The sequence below is a fragment of the Ipomoea nil genome, unplaced genomic scaffold, assembly GCF_001879475.1.
Source record: "Ipomoea nil cultivar Tokyo-kokei standard unplaced genomic scaffold, Asagao_1.1 scaffold2036, whole genome shotgun sequence".
NCBI lineage: Eukaryota > Viridiplantae > Streptophyta > Magnoliopsida > Solanales > Convolvulaceae > Ipomoea > Ipomoea nil.
In genome coordinates, this window is record NW_017618464.1 from 692268 (window position 1) to 710703 (window position 18436).

Here is an 18436-nt window from a genome sequence, read left to right on the forward strand (position 1 = left end):
TATCAATTGCTGGCCTGCTGCGAATGCAAGATATACCATGATTCATGGTATAATTTGCTAATTAAATGTATTTATTTATGATTAACACTCAATTTTATTGTCAATTACTATATAGTGTGATGACATCTCTGTTACCATTTCAAATAGTGGTCACAGGACTCAGTGATGGGAGCATTAATTATTTGATACTTAAATTTAGTACAGGGTATTAACTATACTAAAAGTAATAAATTCATGTGTTTTGAATACCGATTTTAAAGATACTATTACTATTAACACAACTTAAATCGATTTAATTATCAAAAATATACAACACCACCATAGTTGAGTTGAATAGTGGCGATACACATTGATTATTGATAGGATGAAGCATCTATATATTTTAATTATTGACTAAATGGGGGATTTAATGGTCCAAATCTCTGCATTTTTAACTCTGGAAACACTCTCCAACACTTGAAAAGGAACAATGTCTCCCATAACCATCACCATCTTGGTTTCCAAGTCCACTTCATAAGAAGTAACCCCTGATAGCATTAAAAAAAAAAAAAAGTCCATAAAATTAAGTGTGTGTGTATATATATATTTAGGGGCATATATATCAGTTGAAGCACATTTAGGGCATATATATATATATTAGTTGAAGCACATTCTACGATTTATCTCATCTACCAATTTTCAAGATATAAGTGGTGATGGACCCTTAAGGTTGTGTTTTTTTTTTTTAGTAACGATGAGAACCCGCAACCACTATGTGAGAGTGTGCATTGAATACCCTCGCCGGTTCAAATCAAGAAGGCTAATAGGTCATTCCCAATAATAAGTCATTGTTCAAGCTTATTTTAAAAAAATGTAACACTTGTAGCTATTGTTCCAATGACATTAGTCATAGTATTTATCATGGTTGTAAAATGTGGCCTAGGCCGCAGCGTTTTTGCCCTTAGGCGCCTCCTAGTCGGCCGACTCGGAGCCAAATCGCCGAGTTATTATTATTTTTAATTTTTTTTTTTTTTACAATTCTAGTATAGAACCATGTGTAATAATTTTTTTTTTATTTGTGAGTGTGTGTGTGTGTGTATATATATATATATATATATATATATATATATATATATATATATATATATATATAAAATACACACGCAACCTTATATTTTTTTTGTGTCTTCTGCCTAGGCGCTAGGCGGGCCTGGCGTATTTGCACAACCTTGATATTTTATTGGTAGGATGGGTTGCATATAGTCAGTATATGCATCAATTGAAGTTTTAGCCTCAATTTTATACATTTGAACCACAAAAATGAATAGGTTGCATTTATAAATATTTACTAGTCTTTGTACACTAAGTGTCCAATGCATTTACCCAATATTCAAATTATGATTATATTTGAATAAATTTTTAAAAAAGTCAATAAATAGATCAGAGACTACAAGTTGTAGAATTCATATTATATTGAAATAAGTAATTATTATCATAATATTTATATTGAGAAAATTGATAATTAAATAATTTTGACTTACATGTAATGTACAAAGTTATAAAGACAATTTGTGCATTTTTTAAAGTTAATTTATGATCTTTACACTATAAATGGTAATTATAATAGTGCATTATAATTTTTATTTATTTAATCATCAATATTAGAATTTATTAAATAGTCACGAAGTTATAACCGTATAAAGGTAGTTGTGTACAACAAAAATGCTACAATATATACATTTATTAGGGGGAAAAAAAAAAGAAACAAAAATCAATGACAAAATGGATTGACACATATATTTTGTTTTTAGATTTAGATATAGTTCAAGTAATAGAAGTTCCGGGTGACACCAAGATTCTAACTCATGATCTTTGGGAGTTGGGTCTAATATCAAATTGAAGCATGTATTTTCTTAACTAAAAATCTAAATTAATAATTTGATTGCATATTTATGTTGATATATTATATGTTCAACACAAGTAACTTCTACAAAAATATTCGTTACTAAGTATAAAGATTACAATTTTTTATTAAATGCATCAAATTCAAGGCTTCACTTATGGACTAGGTGATTGTAATTTATCCACACCGGTTATAGTCACCTAAATAATGAGCATTCTATCATATAATTTAATTTGCAAGAGAGTTATTAATCTAGTAGTCATATATATACCTTCCATTTTTGAGATATGTTTCTTAACCTTTCTTGCGCAACCATTGCAATGCATGGACACCCTCAGCACTACCACCTACATAACAACAAGATGAGAAAATCGCATCGTTAGTCGCTCAATTATTGTGGCATAATCATAATTTAATCATCAATTTTAATATAACATTATAACTATATTTAAACTCATTAATTTGTTAGCATTGTCACATTTAATCCTCTGTTACAATTCTAATACAATCAATTTTTAATTTTGGGACTACATTAAATTTTCTCAAACAAGAAGCTCAGTAACGTGGGACAACCCTAGCCAAATTGATCATACTGTTGACTTGATAACCAAAGGTTACAAGTTCAACTCCCAGTCACTAATGAGCGATAAACTCTGTATTATGATACAGAGTAATACAGAAAAAAATAATAATAATACTCATTTACATATTAACATACACCATACCTTAGGCTTGAGGTGCAGAGCAAGAGTTGCAGGTCCTGCAATAGCATCACTTTGAGATTGAATGATGAGAGGCCTTTTCTCCAAGTCATCATCTTCTTCAGCTCCAAAGCCATTGATGCAGAAACATGATTTTGGTCCAGAAGAAAAACTAAAACAATCCAGCACCTTCCCAAAGATGAGCTTCCTCATTCGATCTACCCAGATTTAAAACCTCTGATTGATGTATATATGTAGCTCAAGCTAGCTAGCTAGAAGATCAAATGTATGTATATATGTATCCTCATGAAGAAGGAATTCAAGAAAGATCAGACACAGAAGAAGCCTAGCTAGCTACTGAGAAATGACAAGGTAGAGGTCAAGGTTAATATAATATAATGTATTTCATTGGAAAAGGCATAGATTAATAATACGCACCCATTTCTCTAGGAAAAGGATAAACTAGATTTTGTCATGTGATGATAGTGAGGAGAAAAAAAAAGGTTGAGCATTTGTGCTTTATTTTAGCTGTGATGTGAGAATTGCGCACATTAGCTAGGGGTTATAAAAGCATATGTAGCTAGGGACTAGTTGATATATAGGACATGGTAAATCACTATTAGCTGATTGTGTTAGAGGTTATGACTAGTTGATAACATTAGTTGATTGTAGAAAGATGTTTGGTAAATTAGCTGTTAGCTTATAGTTGTTTGGTATAAATTTCTTAATTTTATCAAAAAATTAATTGAAAAAATTGCTTTGAGCAGCTTTTTAAATTTTAGCATTTTGAAATTACAAAAACCTGATTTACTAAACACTTATATTGATTTTTTTTAACCAAGTCAAACAACTAATAGTGGTCAAATAAGCCAAAATTAGCTGATAAGCTAACTATTTTACCAAACAAGGTCATACTATATGATATATACATATATAGTAAGAGATATATAACACATTCCAAATAAGATGTTAGGGCAACCCTAATCAAGTTGATCATAATCACAAGGTACCAGGTACTTTAAACTACTTGTGTGGACTAGATTCAGTTAAAAGTGTCTTTGAAAGCTAGGTAAGGGTGAACCAATATATACTTATGTTCCTCCATTTATCTCTAGGATGACTTGAAATCATGCATATATAACAGGACAATTAATAAGTTAGGAATGCTTATTAATGAACCAATATAATACCTCAACTTTGATGAAGAATATATAGCTTTCGACATCATATCTTTGGAGTGACTTCATGTGAAGTAGATGGTTATTGAAGTGGTACATGTGAACACCTGCTTCATGTGATGTGATCATAGAAGAAGTGAAAAGCAGACACAAATTAAACACTTATGGAACAACACATAATCAGTTGTTCACCCACCAGCTCATATCATGTGATAGTGTTATCCTCCTAAAGACTCAAGTTATTAATGGAGAGCTGAACATTTGTCATATCACATTTATTAACCCAAATTTTTAAGTTTTCAACTATTTACTCATTCACCAAAACTTACTCAAATTTTCAATTTATTTCGCAATTTATGTCTTCTAACAAAAATTTAGGGCAAATTTAGGGCAAAAATAGGTGAGGCTTCTCGAAATTTTCTTTTGTTGAAAGGCTAAAGAGTCAATGAACTTTTGTAAAATGATGAGGAAAATCCGTAGTCACTACTTGAGGATGTGCACGAAATAAATTATGTCTTGTGAGTTGTGACCTAGGCGACAAAGGACTATAAGGAGGTAAACCAGCATAGCCTCAAACCAAGAATGCCAATAGACCATGCCCGCATGGGTAGCTCAACTGGTCATAGAGGTGAAATTTTGGAAGAATGACCAGAGATCGAGTCTCACCGGCAGTGCGGGAGCAACCTCTCAAAGTGAGCACCGGTCTAGCCTTTATGGTTCATGTTCAATTGAGTCACCATGATTTACGTCTTCCCAAATGCTCTGTCGGGCCGGGGTGCTAGATAAGTATTTCATTAGATTTATTATTATTATTATTATTTGCCACATAAGAGGGAGAGGGGAATAAAAAAAATAAAAATAAATAAAAAAAAAAAGGAATAAGGTTCAAATTGGCCACTGAACGTAACCTGAAAATGCAATTAGGCCACTGAACGAAAAAAAAAGTGCAATTAGGCCACTGAACACTCCAAAAATGTGCAATTTCACCTGATAGCAGGTTACCCTCAATTTTAGCAGGTTATCTGCTTACGTGGCAGCTGAGTTGGCATTTTTAATAAATTTTAATTAATTTTTAATAAATTTTAATAATAACTTTTTATTAAAAAAATTTTTAAAAAAATAAAAACGACTTTATTATTTTTTTATTTAATTTTTTTCCAATTTTTTATAAAATTTATTATTAAAATTAATTATTAAAAATTATTTAAAAATTATTAAAAATGCCAACTAAGTTGCCACGTAAGCAGGTAACCTGCTAAAATTGATGGTAACCTGCTATCCGGTAAAATTGCATACGTTTGGAGAGTTCAGTGGCCTAATTGCACATTTTTTTAGTGTTCAATGGCCTAATTGCACTTTTTTTTCGTTCAGTGGCCTAATTGCATTTTCAGGTTACGTTCAGTGACCAATTTGAACCTTATTCCTAAAAAAAATAAACAAAGAGGGAAAAAAAGAGATGATTATTAATGCACCAAGGTGGCGCGTGTAGTGCATGTGTGCCTAACGCACACCCAAAGTAAAATTCTTTATTTACTTTTTCACAGACCCTACAAAAAATCAAATTATTGTAAATACATTTTCATCTCTATCCTCTTCCCTCCGCATTATCTCATCTCTCTTCCATTTAAGAAAAAAATCAAGAAAAATGCATTAAAGGACTTACTCTTATAATCGTGTTGATACCTAGCCAAGAGCTTGATAACTTGATTGGGTTACCCAAAGTCAATGAACTTGAAATCTTTTGTCTTTTTGTTGTGTATAGTAATTATTAGTATACTGCGAAGAAGGGGGATGGGAGTTCAATTATTGGATGGGTTGGTAGTATTTCTACAAGAGTAAGTACTCTACTTCAGTCTCCATACTCTGCATGATAGAGCCATGGCTCCATTATTGGATGGTTGATTTATTAATATTTTATATTTTGCAATTTGTTTTTAATGTGAATAACAGGTTGGTCCATGTGATGATGGAACTCATGGAAGGAGAGGCCGAGAGAAGATTGGGTAACAGGTTACAGGGAGATCATGTTATGCACGCCTGTCTCACATGACCCCTGCTGCTTATAATATGCTTAGCTACCAACCAAAAAAGTTGGGTTGTAAATATGGGTTACTTTATGGTGGTTGTCCCCTTAGGATTGACACATTTCAAAATAACTATTCTTCTTCCAAAGGTTGAATCCACTTCAAATATTGGTATCTTCTCTCAAATATTATCTACTGAACTAGTGAATTAAACTCGTGCGGACAATTAAAGTAACTATGACAACGTAACTATGACAACATGATTAGCTGTTGTTGCTGGGGTGTCAGGAGTCCTTGCAATTTGATCCATTTGTGCAGATACTAGGTGGAAGATGTCGACCATCTAAGGGGACAGAGAACTAACCGAGTTTGAAGAATCTTTGGAGACTGTCAAAGATACCCTTCGCCCAAAAGAGGTTTCTACAATCCAGAGAAAAGATTAGTCGTGAAAACCCTAGGTATACCCAAAAAAAAAAAAATAAAGATACCCTTTACAATGACATGTTGGGAGAGGTGAGAACGCGAAAAATCTTTGTGCACAGTCGCTAGGGTTGCCTAGAGGCTAGAGTACCCCCCCTCCCCGTGGTCCTCCCCCCCCCCCCCCCCCCCCCAAACCCAAAAATAAGGAGAGTTTATTGAGTTTGTTAGCGTTGGAAATTTTAGTAAAAAACTCATCTTTTGGTACAAAGAGTATAAATGTTTCATCCTTAGTTCCAAAAGAGGAAAACAGAGCATGTTCTTAATGGGTAGCTTTGTTTAATGTAGGAAATGGCATCTTTCTGGTATTTAGTTGGCAACCAGTTGTATAGCATATTAGCATTCAACCTCAATGATTCACTGTAAGAATTCCATAATTGCCATTAATTTCTTCTTTTACTGTAGAGCAGTCAAAAAACTGGTTACCACAGAAGGGGATAAAATCTCCAGTGTGAAAGGCAGTAAAGAACATCATGATAATTGAACTAAAAATTCACAGGAACCTCTTCCACCTTTTAAAGTTAAACCACACAACATATCATCTGTCTGAAAGACAAAAAAGAATCTCATCCATATATAAAATATTGAGGAAATCACATTGCAGGGTAAACAGTATATAGCCATTGTTGCAGGGTTTAGAGCCTTCAACACTTCACAAGCATCTGAACAGGCTTCATAGCAGCTTTTTGGAACAGAGTGCTTTGGTCCCTTAGTGTGAATGTGAAACCGATTAATCGTAGCCAACATCTACTCCTTTTTTCATCTAGCTTCAAAATTGTCCTACCAAAGAAGACAGCTAATCAAAATCAGAATTCAGAAATCCACCTTTCCTTCAACCTTGTTTTATCTGCCAAGGGAAAATGTTTTGCATAGTCTAGGGCACGGGGCACCCCACGAACACTATATTATATCAACTAGCAATACAATGTGTGTGTGTTTATATACCTGTTGTAAGAGAAAATCGTCTATGGGACAGGCCAGAAATTTCATGAGATCAAGACCAACCATCAATAGGCAATACCAACCTGGAGGGTGTGGTTGAGTGGAAGGGACTCGTTCATCCTTAACCAAAAGTCAAGAGTTCGATCCTTAGCTTTGGGAGTGGAACAACCTTAAATCTCCAGGCCAGTTGTCCCACCCAAAAGTGGGTGCCTACAATTCAGCAAGGGGATTAGTCACTGTGTCCGACGGTGGAAACCAAAGGTATACCCAAAACAAATCAATAGGCAATACCGCAATAGCACCCAAGAGACACAAAGGAGTACAGGCTGTAACCGGCCAAGTGTAGCTTTCTGGAAGAACTGAGGGTTGCATCGGGAGAATCCAAAAAGCAGATACAGCCATTAGTAATGTCATAATCTTCACAATTAGTTTCAATGAACCAGTCAAAAAGGGTAGCTTGATTGTTTACACTATAAGCAAGAAATAATGATAATAATAATAGAGCAATAGCTATGTGGCAATGAGAGCAATTGTTTCAATGATATTAATTAATTATTACAAAGTGGTTTTCATTTTAAATTCAGGCCATGTGAGAACATAATTGCTTACAAGTTACAATACTTTAAAGAAAACATCTTGCACCAAGTCTACCTTAGCTCCAAGTCTGTATTAATACTTCTGTGCTTATGGTTAGAGAAAGTTGAGATAATAGATTAGACAATCCACTTTTTAAATGCTCGGCAAATATTCTAAATATATGGTACCAAATTTTACAAACAAATTTTAGTTTATTTACGCCAATAATCTATCTATATTTAACTTGGCCAGATCCCCAATGAAAAACAGGCTACAAATTCACTGCAGCAGGCATCCATCAGTAGTATGAAGTACTCTTACACAACTATACTATTCAGCTCATGAACAAGCTTGTCTTTGTAGCTTAGTGGCTGAATCTAGAGTGTACAAAAACACACACACACACATGATTATGAATATGTGATTCTTCAATGGATACCTATAGCTTAGAGCTCTGAGGGCTGATTGTGAGAAGCTCAAAGAGATGGGAGAAAATCTTGCTATTTCCAGCTTTACTTCTTTGAGCCCTATTATTAAGCAGGGCAAGAATGCTTACAACATTATGACCTAGAAAAACAAAATTGTGATTTACTCATTTGTTTCCTTTAGCATGTGAACTGAAAATTTAAAGAGATCAGCAAAATGGAAAGCTGTATTCTGAAGAGTGATACAACAGTAAGCTGGAAGGCAAAATGAAAATGCTGCCATCAGATGGGAGATAGGAAAATATGATTTCACAGATCCACCCAACATCTAAAGAGCGGAGCTCAAAGCCCTTGCGCAATATCCCGAACATCATATGGCAGTAGAAACTATAATATTGAGTTCAAAAAAGAATGGCAATGGCAATGGCAATGCATACTGCAATAAGCCCATATAGAAATCTCCATGGCAGATAAGATCGTTGCTTGTACAACAAAACACTTATCTTGGATCAAAATATTAGAAACCCAAATTCGAAAAATCCAATCTTGACGAAATTAAATTGTAACATCACAAGCATTTATCAATAATAGCTCAAAAAAACAAATTGAAATATAGAGGAACAATGAAATAGCTGTGCGAAACATCAAACTCGCAAGAACCAGAGAGCCGCCGTCGAAACTGAAGCGATTAGATGAAAGCAAACTGAACTAGGGTTTTGGGAATTGGAAGCTAACTCTGAAATAGATGCGGATCAGCCGGGTCGTGGATCGGGCGGTCCAGTTTGCAATATTGTAGATCTGTACCGGGATAGTTATGTTGTGCATCCGTATGCACCATGCATGGTGCATACGAATGCAAAAACGACGTCGTTTTATTAAAAACGCGTGTCTTCCCTTAAAAAAAAAATTCAGGTTTAATTTTCAGCAATAACATTATGTTGTTCATTCATTCTGGAATTTTAGTTCATAGATTATGGAATTTTAGTTCATTGATTCTGGAATTATAGTTCATCGATTCTGGAATTGTAGTTCATCGATTTTGAAATTTTAGTTCATAGATTCTGGAATTTTAGTTCATTCATTTTGAAATTTTTAGTTCATAGATTAGATTATGGAATTATAGTTCATCGATTATGGAATTTTAATTCATATGTTGTGGCTGGGAATCGAACTTGAATTTTTTTTTAAGGGGAGACGCGCGTTTTTAATAAAACGACGTCGTTTTTACATCCGTATGCACTATGCATGGTGCATACGGATGCATAGCATAATTTTGCCTCTGTACCGGTAGGAGAGGGCAAATTATTATGTGGACCCGAGTTTACCTTGTAAGATAGATTTAGGTCTAAAAATACGCAATTTATCTATTAAATTCACAATTTATCTTTTACAATTTTATTATTTGTTAAAAAAATTATAATTTGTTTCTCAAAAAAAAATTACAATTTGTAATGATTTTATATTGCATTCACACATTTTCAAGACTTAAAAACACAATTTATATTTTAGATGTTCATAATTCTAATATTAAAAATTTACAATTTAGGACTAGGAAGGTGGACCTTGTCCATGGTATAACAATTGGTAGGAGTGAGTATGGATCCAATTTGCATTTAGGAATGTAGCATTCCAAAAGTCTTTTATATCAAATCTACTATCAAAATGAGATTAACTAGATTCTACTAAGAACTATGCTTTATGGGAGAATAATAAAATTACATTGCATGACAATTTATAAGTGCAATCATGAATATGTAAATGTGCACTAGAAAATGAGATTTTTCAAATGCACCATGCAAGGACGAAGCCAGGAATTATGTTGAGGGGGGCAAAGAAGTAGGGACAGATTCAGAATTTTTTTCAGTGAAGGCGAAACGTTAAAACAAAAGAGATAATTTGAAAAAATAAATATCTAAGAAATATAGGTATAAATATTGTTGGTTATAAGCAAAAAAATAAAACCCATCAAAACTTTATAAAAATATTCATAACAAAATATGAAACATAATTAATTTGATAAAATAATTTGAACAAAAAACACATTATAAATTACACATCTCATTATTAATATAAAAGAATGTTATATGTGTGTTTGTATATTAAATATTAAAAAAAAAAAAAAAAAAAAACTATTAAGAACTTGATTGTGTTGAAGCCAAAAAAAAGTATGAAAATGTGTTGATGCCAAGATTTGAACCTACAACCTTCATTATAACCAAACACATACTTTACCAACTAATCTAACTCACTTCTTATTAATATTCATCTGTTTGTTATACTAATATTAAAACTTGTACTATATATACATTTATACATATAAAGGTTATATATGGGGTGGGGTGGGGTGAGGGGGACAGCTCCGTCCTTGGCACCATGCAATAGTTGTTACGTAATAGTACATTGCACGGTAAATTATCACTAATTGCACGATTAGTTGTTAAATTATACACTTTAAATTTTGAATATTCATCAAAATGTCACTACATATATTTCTTATTGTATAACCCTTTGATCAACACAAATCAATAGTCAAATTTAGTTCAATTTCACTTTCATCAACTTCACGCTCCCACCCTACAATTTTATATATGTGTAGTGTACAATTTTAAGATAGGAAAATCATTTGTATATATGCAAGCTGTCAATAGGGTTATAGCATGACATATCACATATGAAAATGATTGCAATTTTTTGGAACGAAAACCCATTATTATTGAATTGAAAGATGTTGCAATATATAATGTGTAATTTAATTTTGTACAATATTATAAATATCCTGTTTGGTAAAAAATTGACCTATAGGTCAATTTTGGCTTATTTGACTACTATTAATTATTTGATTTAGTTAAAATATCAATATAAATGTTTGGTTAATTAGCTTTTTGCAACTCAAAAAGGTTAAAATTCAAAAAGCTACTGTAAGCAACTTTTTCAATTAGCTTTTTGAGAAAAGAAATTATATAAAACAACTATCAGCTAATTTACCAAACACTTTTCTACCATCAGCTAATGTTATCAACTATTTATACCCTCTAATTAATATAATCAGCTAACAGCTAACGGTCTTTTTACCAAACAGTGCCAAAGAATTTTTAACGATATTCATTATGCAAAATAAGTCATTCAACTTAGAAATATTTGATTAATAGAATCAATTTTTAGTAGTGTACGAGGACATGCATCATATCTCACCCTACAAGTGCAACAAATCAAACATTTATCGTCCCTTTGCTTCAAATTAAAGTTTGATATTTGTATAAAAAATGATTAAGTAAGTGAATCATGATTATCGTATCATTTTTATTAAGAATGTTTGAAAATTAAAAAAATAACTTTTTGAAAATAGGTCATTTTTATACCGCATTTTCCTTGCCAATGTTTTGTTGCATTTTAGAAAATTGTCTTTGCGTGTTTGGTTCATTTTTCAAAAAATAAGTAAAATTGTATTAAAAAAAATCAGTGTTATTTATATAAAAAATAATAATAAAATTAACAATGGTTTCATATTTAAAAAAAAAAAAAAAAAAACTGGTTTTCGAAGCTGGAAACCAAATTAATATGGTTTCCAGCTTCGGAAACCAGTTAATATGGTATTATTTTTGTCGAAAATCAGTATAGAGTTTCAGCCGAAAATCGTCACAACGTCACCGAAGGAGATGAAGAATGTTGCGCATGTTAAACTCTGAAAAATGACTTCTTCAAAAAATTATTGATTTTTCCTTTAACTAGAAATCAATTTTAATTGAGTATAACTTTTTTCCCTTAGAGCATCTCCAAAGTAGCGCTATCCCCGCAAAACTCAACTCCAAAACGGCAAAAATTAAAAATTTCTCACTCCAAGGTACGTTGTCATTCCGCCATAACGCCAAATTAATTGGCGTTAATGAACAGTGTCGCGCCATATTTGGCGTGGCACTGTTCATCCGCGGCAATTGAGAAATAGGAAATAATGTTACCCTTTTGCCTTTACATTTTTTTATAATTCCATATGTATCCTTTATTTGTTTTATATGTAATTTTTTGTTTTGTTAAATACTTATATTTAAAGTTTGTATTATTATATATAAATTATACCATTTGAAAGATCTCATTGAGACGATCGAAACAAGACTAATATTGAATATATATTAATTAAAATTTCAAATACATTAAACATAACTAGAACAGAATAAAAGATAAAATACATACGACATACATCAAACATGACTAGAATATAATAAAAATTAAAATACGTACGACATAATAATAATATTAGAAAATACAACACAATTTTGAAAAAGTTTGTTAAAATTAATAATTTCCTAATCCACTCCCACTTCCTCCCAAATTTTCAAAGTATTTATCAAATTCACGATTTGATTCAACTCCTCCTCCTTGCTCTTGATTTCTCTCTGCAACAATTTGTAGTTGTTGGCGTCTAATCGACTCACGCACAGCTGGATCGTCTATCAAATTTAAATTCATTCTTAAGATTTTGTTATCTTCTTTTCGTTTTGCCAATGCCATTTTTTCTTTTCCCAATGTTATTTTGTTCGTTACATTTTGAGCTTTAAGCAAATCAATCTCATATTGTTTTTGGAGTAGCTCATGATTGTTTTCGAACATTCCTTTGAATTGTGCAGTTTGTTGTTCCATTGCGGCAATAAATTGATTGCGCTCATCCGAGAGTTTATGCTTCATCTTTTCCTTCTTCCTTCCCGTAGGACGTTCACCTACATTGTTCATTTCATTACAATGTTCGTCAGTTTCAAAATCATCATTCAAATCAACAGCAAATGAGGAAGAGCCTATTGACTTCTCGGTTCCAAAAGATTGTGATTGTGATCCTTCAAAAGTTCTTTTTCGACCCCCATCATTTAGCAAGTTTCCCGTTCTGCAAAATTTCTGCATGTCTTTGACAATCGGCCATACATGATCAAACTTAAATCCACCTTTGAATTTGGGATCTTGCTTTACTAACTCATTTGCTCTATTAAGCTGTTATAAATAAAAATATAATTCCAATTAAACAACGCAATTAAAACAAAAATAAGAGAAAACTAAATAACACAAATTTACAAGATACTCACAATATCTTGTTCTGATGCACCACTTGGGTTCATGTTCTCTATTTGTTGAATGCACCCTCTTAGTTTGCTAATCGTTGTTGATATATTTGCCCAACGACTATTCAACGATCTTGAAATTCGATCGGTACAAATGTGTGCCGGTAGCATTTGTTTATATTCTTGTGCAATGTGTTCCCATAAATCTAATGCAGGGCGATCATTGCCCTTTTCAGGATCTTGGGCAATATCCATAAATATAGTACAAAGGAGTATATCTTCTTCATTTGAGTATGAAGAAGTTCGGATTGAACGTGAGGGTTTTGACATTTTCAATGACTGTTAAACTAGAAAGAAATGTAAAGAGATATTGATATTCAAAAGATAGGTAGTATTACTTCTAAATCAAATTGTAGTATTTATAGAGATACAAGCATACCAATGAACGGATGTGATCTTCGCGATCTAATCTAACGGTTCTAAACATTTCAGATAAAAGCTGATTCAAAGATGCATGTGATCTCTTTTATTGGAGTATGTGTGGAAAAGGACAAGCATACCAATGAACGGATGTGATCTTCACGATCTAATCTAACGGTTCTAAACATTTCAGATAAAAGATGATTCAAAGATACATGTGATCTCTTTTATTGGAGTATGTGTGAAAAAGGACAAGCATACCAATGAACGGATGTGATCTTCGCGATCTAATCTAACGGTTCTAAACATTTCAGATAAAAGCTGATTCAAAGATGCATGTGATCTCTTTTATTGGAGTATGTGTGGAAAAGGACAAGCATACCGATGAACGGATGTGATCTTCGCGATCTAATCTAACGGTTCTAAACATTTCAGATAAAAGCTGATTCAAAGATGCATGTGATCTCTTTTATTGGAGTATGTGTGGAAAAGGACAAGCATACCAATGAACGGATGTGATCTTCGCGATCTAATCTAACGGTTCTAAACATTTCAGATAAAAGCTGATTCAAAGATGCATGTGATCTCTTTTATTGGAGTATGTGTGGAAAAGGACAAGCATACCAATGAACGGATGTGATCTTCGCGATCTAATCTAACGGTTCTAAACATTTCAGATAAAAGCTGATTCAAAGATGCATGTGATCTCTTTTATTGGAGCACGTATGTGTGGAAAAGGACATGCATACCAATGAACGGATGTGATCTTCTCGATCTAATCTAATGGTTCTAAACAATTCTGATCATGCCTATAAAACCGTTTTTCATCACCAACAAATTGAGCATTCATCCCCTTATCATCTATCTCTAACTATACGAATTCAAATATGAATTCCAACACTGGAAAATGTCCCATGCCATTTTCTTCATCATCATCCCCATCTTCCTCATCCTCATCATCATCATCAGCACATTCTGAGCACAATCTCGCAAGTGCAATACGAGCACAAACAGTTATTAACCCATGCATATACTAGCCACAACCTTACCATAGCTTCCTACATGGAAAATATGGATAATCAACCCCCAAGGCATGGAGGTTCGACTTTTGGTCATAGAGTGATTCATCGTGATCGTGAAGAAGCAGATCGAAGATTATGGAATGATTATTTTTCAGAGTATCCAAAATATTCTGAAGCAATGTTTCGTAGACGATTTCGAATGAGTCGAAATTTGTTCCTACGAATTGCCAATGCTGTTAAAGGCCATGACAACTATTTTGTGCAACGGAAGGATAGAATCGGTAGACTGGGCTTATCTACTTTACAAAAAGTTACAGCGGCGTTTCGAGTTTTGGCGTATGGAATACCAGCAGATGAATATATCCTGATTGGAGAATCAACTACAATTGAAAGTTTGAAGAGATTCTGTCGAGCAGTTGTAGAGGTCTTTGGGGAGCGATATCTAAGAGCACCTGATGCTAATGATGTTGCACGGTTACTTCAAATTGGCGAAAAACGTGGTTTTCCAGGGATGCTTGGGAGTTTAGATTGCATGCACTAGACATGGAAAAATTGTCCAACTGCCTGGGCTGGACAATATGCTGGGAGGAGTAGAGAACCAACTATTATTCTTGAAGCTGTAGTCAATTATGATTTGTGGATTTGGCATGCACATTTTGGTATGCCGGGGTCGAATAACGACATTAATGTGTTGGAGGCATCTTATTTGTTTTCAAATCTTGCAAACAGTATAGCACATCCTTGTCATTATGTTATTCAAGGACAACAGTACAACACTAGATATTATTTAGCAGATGGTATATATCCAAAATGGTCCACATTGGTACAAACAATTCATGAACCTCGAGGGCCCAAAAAGAAGTTATTTGCGATGATGCAGGAAGCGTGTAGAAAAGACGTAGAACGTGCATTTGGAGTTCTCCAATCACGATTTGCAATAGTCAAGGGACCGTCACATTTTTGGGATAAATGTGTATTGCATGATATAATGTCATCTTGCATTATAATGCACAATATGATCATTGAGGATGAACGTGATGAGCAAGCAGATATACAAGGTTGGAAGGAAGCACCGACTCCTGAAGTTGATATAGCTAGAGATGAGAATATTATATTTCAAGAATTTCTTGCTCGGCATAAACAAATTAAAGATAAAGAAGCTCATTATGCACTCCGTAATGCATTGATTGAGCATTTGTGGGAACGATATAGTAATTCCGATAATTAAATGTACTAGATGTTGTATGTTGTATTATTATTGTGGAATAAATTAAATTTTCAAAAATATTGTTAAATTCGATTTTTTAAAAATAATTAATGTTATAAAAAATTAGGGTTAATAAAAATTATTATTTACATTACAAATTATATTTTATATTAAACTAATTAAGTTCGAACTAAATTATATTAAACTAACTAAATTCGAACTAATAATTGAAAAATAAAATTATTTTAGTGTAAAAATTTGGTGTTTTGATTAAAATGGGTTGGAGATGAATAAAATTTGGTGTGAGAATATGCTAAGAATATTCCTTATGATGTGACATTTGGGAGAGAAAATTGGTGTTTTGGTGTTGTGTAAGTTGTAGATGCTCTTATCAAACACTAAAAACTCATAAAATGATTTCTACATTTTCCGGTTTCACTTGGCGGGAATTAAGTAGTCTCTGTTCAAAAAATATTCGATCTGATCATTTGAGCTTTGAAATGAGAATATGATGGCAATCATTTGGCCACAGAGTATGTGCATGCAGCATGCCTGTCCCATTCCATATATTGGTGGCTGCTAAATTAAAGACTACTACTGCTGTCATTTTCAATTTTTAAAAAGAAATTCGATCTTTACTAATTTTGTTTTATTAGATGATTAATTAATTCATTGTTTATTAGATGATTACAATGTCTCCATTTATTCCAGCTGGCCAGCTGGGAATAAGTGGGTCTACGAAAATAATTTCTCCAAGTGGTTTAAACCCCAAGAGGATTAGGTTAACATCAATACATACATGCTTTCACATTTAATTTTCAACACTACCTTGACAACATCTACATCAACAGTTTTTTTTTTTTTTTTTTTTTTTTTTTCTTATAGAATTTTTGCATAAATAAATCGAAGAGATAAAAGAGAAGAGAGAGATAAAAATAAAAAAAAAGTACCAAAGTGATGGTTTTCTGTGGAATCAACTGTCCCACAAAATATTGTCAGTTTCGCCTCAGGTGTGGGTGGGTGTGGTGCGCACCTGGCGCACCAGCAATGCACTTTAGGGGACTTCCTTCCTTTTTTTTTTTTTAACTCTCTCATTTTTCTTTTCTAGTCATCCATGCAACATCCTATTAAAATGCTCATATGATATTATTGCTCTAAACAAAAAGTACTTACTACTCAGTATCATTTAGCACATATACATCTTGTCATTTATTACAAACTATGATTAAGTACGTGCTGACGTACCATTATAAAATAGGAACGATATAATGAATAAATTTAATTTGTAATATTTTAATTTATTATAATCTATACTATTTTTTTTAAGGTAAACTGCTGTTTTTATTAATCAATCAAAGCTGAAACAAACATAGGAGGATCGTCCTCCCATGCCATAGAGTCCGCATGTGAATAGGCTGCAGACGCTAACGAATGTGCTAAAAAATTAGACGTACGAGGAATAGAAATAATAGAGCACGAAGTAAAAGAACTAAGCAAGTCCCGACATGCTGAAACAGCTACACCATCATATGAGCGAAACTCCGTCGCTGAAGTAGTACGGGCGTGACAAAGATTTGAGCAATCCGTCCGAAGCACAACCTCCGTAATACCACGATCTATGAGCCAGGAGAGAGCCTCCTTGCACGCGAACGCTTCCGCCATGAAAGGACCCTGGCATGTTGGTAAAGGACCGTTTTTGGCTGCAACGAAACCACTGTTCGCACGCTGCAAAATGATGCCAAAAACACCCATCCCGGATGCGGCCACATAGCCCGCATCAAAGTAACAGCGCAAGCCTTCCTCCTTGATCCCTGCGGCGCCCCCAGCTGCTGCCTGACGCGGCTGTCCAGCTGCTGCCTTCGCACCGTGCTGCCGCGCCGGAAGGACGCACTCCGCACGCCATGCATCAATGGCAGCCGTGGCGATTGCATGTACGCGACGAGGGAACGCCAACTTGTATCCCATACAGCCGTGTTGCGTTGTCTCCATAGATGGTACATGATGGCCAACATAGAAGCCAAGTGATTATTATCAACTTTCTGGAACAAGGCTTCAAGCCACACACCAAAACCATCTCTCACCATACACTGCACCATCAATCCAGAAATATTCCATACACATTTAGAATAATCACATAACACAAGATTATGCAAAATATTTTCAGAGCAAAAACCACACAAAAGGCATACTAGGGACCTCTACCCTCCTATTTATTAAGTTGTCCATAGTGGGGAGCACACCACTCACAGCTCTTCACAAGAAAATTTTCCACTTAGGGGTATTTTTAAGTTCCAAATCCTATTCCATAATCTATACTATTTTAACAATTGTATATTTTGTATTAAAATGCATATTACTTATTAGTTTATTAAGAAATATTCACATTAATAAAATTTTATTTATGTATTGAAAATGATAATTTATTTTATTTGAATAATTAAGTCACATGTATTTTAATGTAAAATTTTAAATTTTAATTGTTACAAAATTAAAAATGTGAATAAGTTGAAATATTAATTAAAATGTAAGCATCATTA

The 18436-nt window shown here is 33.4% G+C and overlaps 2 protein-coding genes and 1 long non-coding RNA gene across 4 annotated transcripts; 1 reads left to right on the forward strand and 2 right to left on the reverse strand.

The window, feature by feature from the left end:
- Window positions 1-272: 272 nt before the first annotated feature.
- LOC109147996 (heavy metal-associated isoprenylated plant protein 7-like) lies at window positions 273-3121 on the reverse strand. Its single transcript, XM_019295701.1, has 3 exons — window positions 2608-3121; window positions 2154-2229; window positions 273-527 (listed from the first exon to the last, which is right to left on the reverse strand). Exons 1-3 carry the CDS (start codon window positions 2794-2796, stop codon window positions 394-396), a joined length of 399 nt encoding a protein of 132 aa, XP_019151246.1. The 5' UTR covers window positions 2797-3121; the 3' UTR covers window positions 273-393.
- Window positions 3122-6618: 3497 nt separating this feature from the next.
- Window positions 6619-8938, reverse strand: LOC109147997. Of its 2 annotated transcripts, none has more exons than XR_002048746.1 (3): window positions 7496-8938; window positions 7208-7414; window positions 6619-7042 (listed from the first exon to the last, which is right to left on the reverse strand). It is a non-coding gene; the product is annotated as an uncharacterized LOC109147997 (long non-coding RNA). The 2 variants fall into 2 exon arrangements; XR_002048745.1 differs by having other exon boundaries at window positions 7288-7414; window positions 7496-8936.
- Window positions 8939-14741: 5803 nt separating this feature from the next.
- Window positions 14742-15991, forward strand: LOC109147744. Its single transcript, XM_019295400.1, has 2 exons — window positions 14742-15213; window positions 15427-15991. Exons 1-2 carry the CDS (start codon window positions 14742-14744, stop codon window positions 15918-15920), a joined length of 966 nt encoding a protein of 321 aa, XP_019150945.1. The 3' UTR covers window positions 15921-15991.
- The last annotated feature ends 2445 nt before the right edge of the window (window positions 15992-18436 follow it).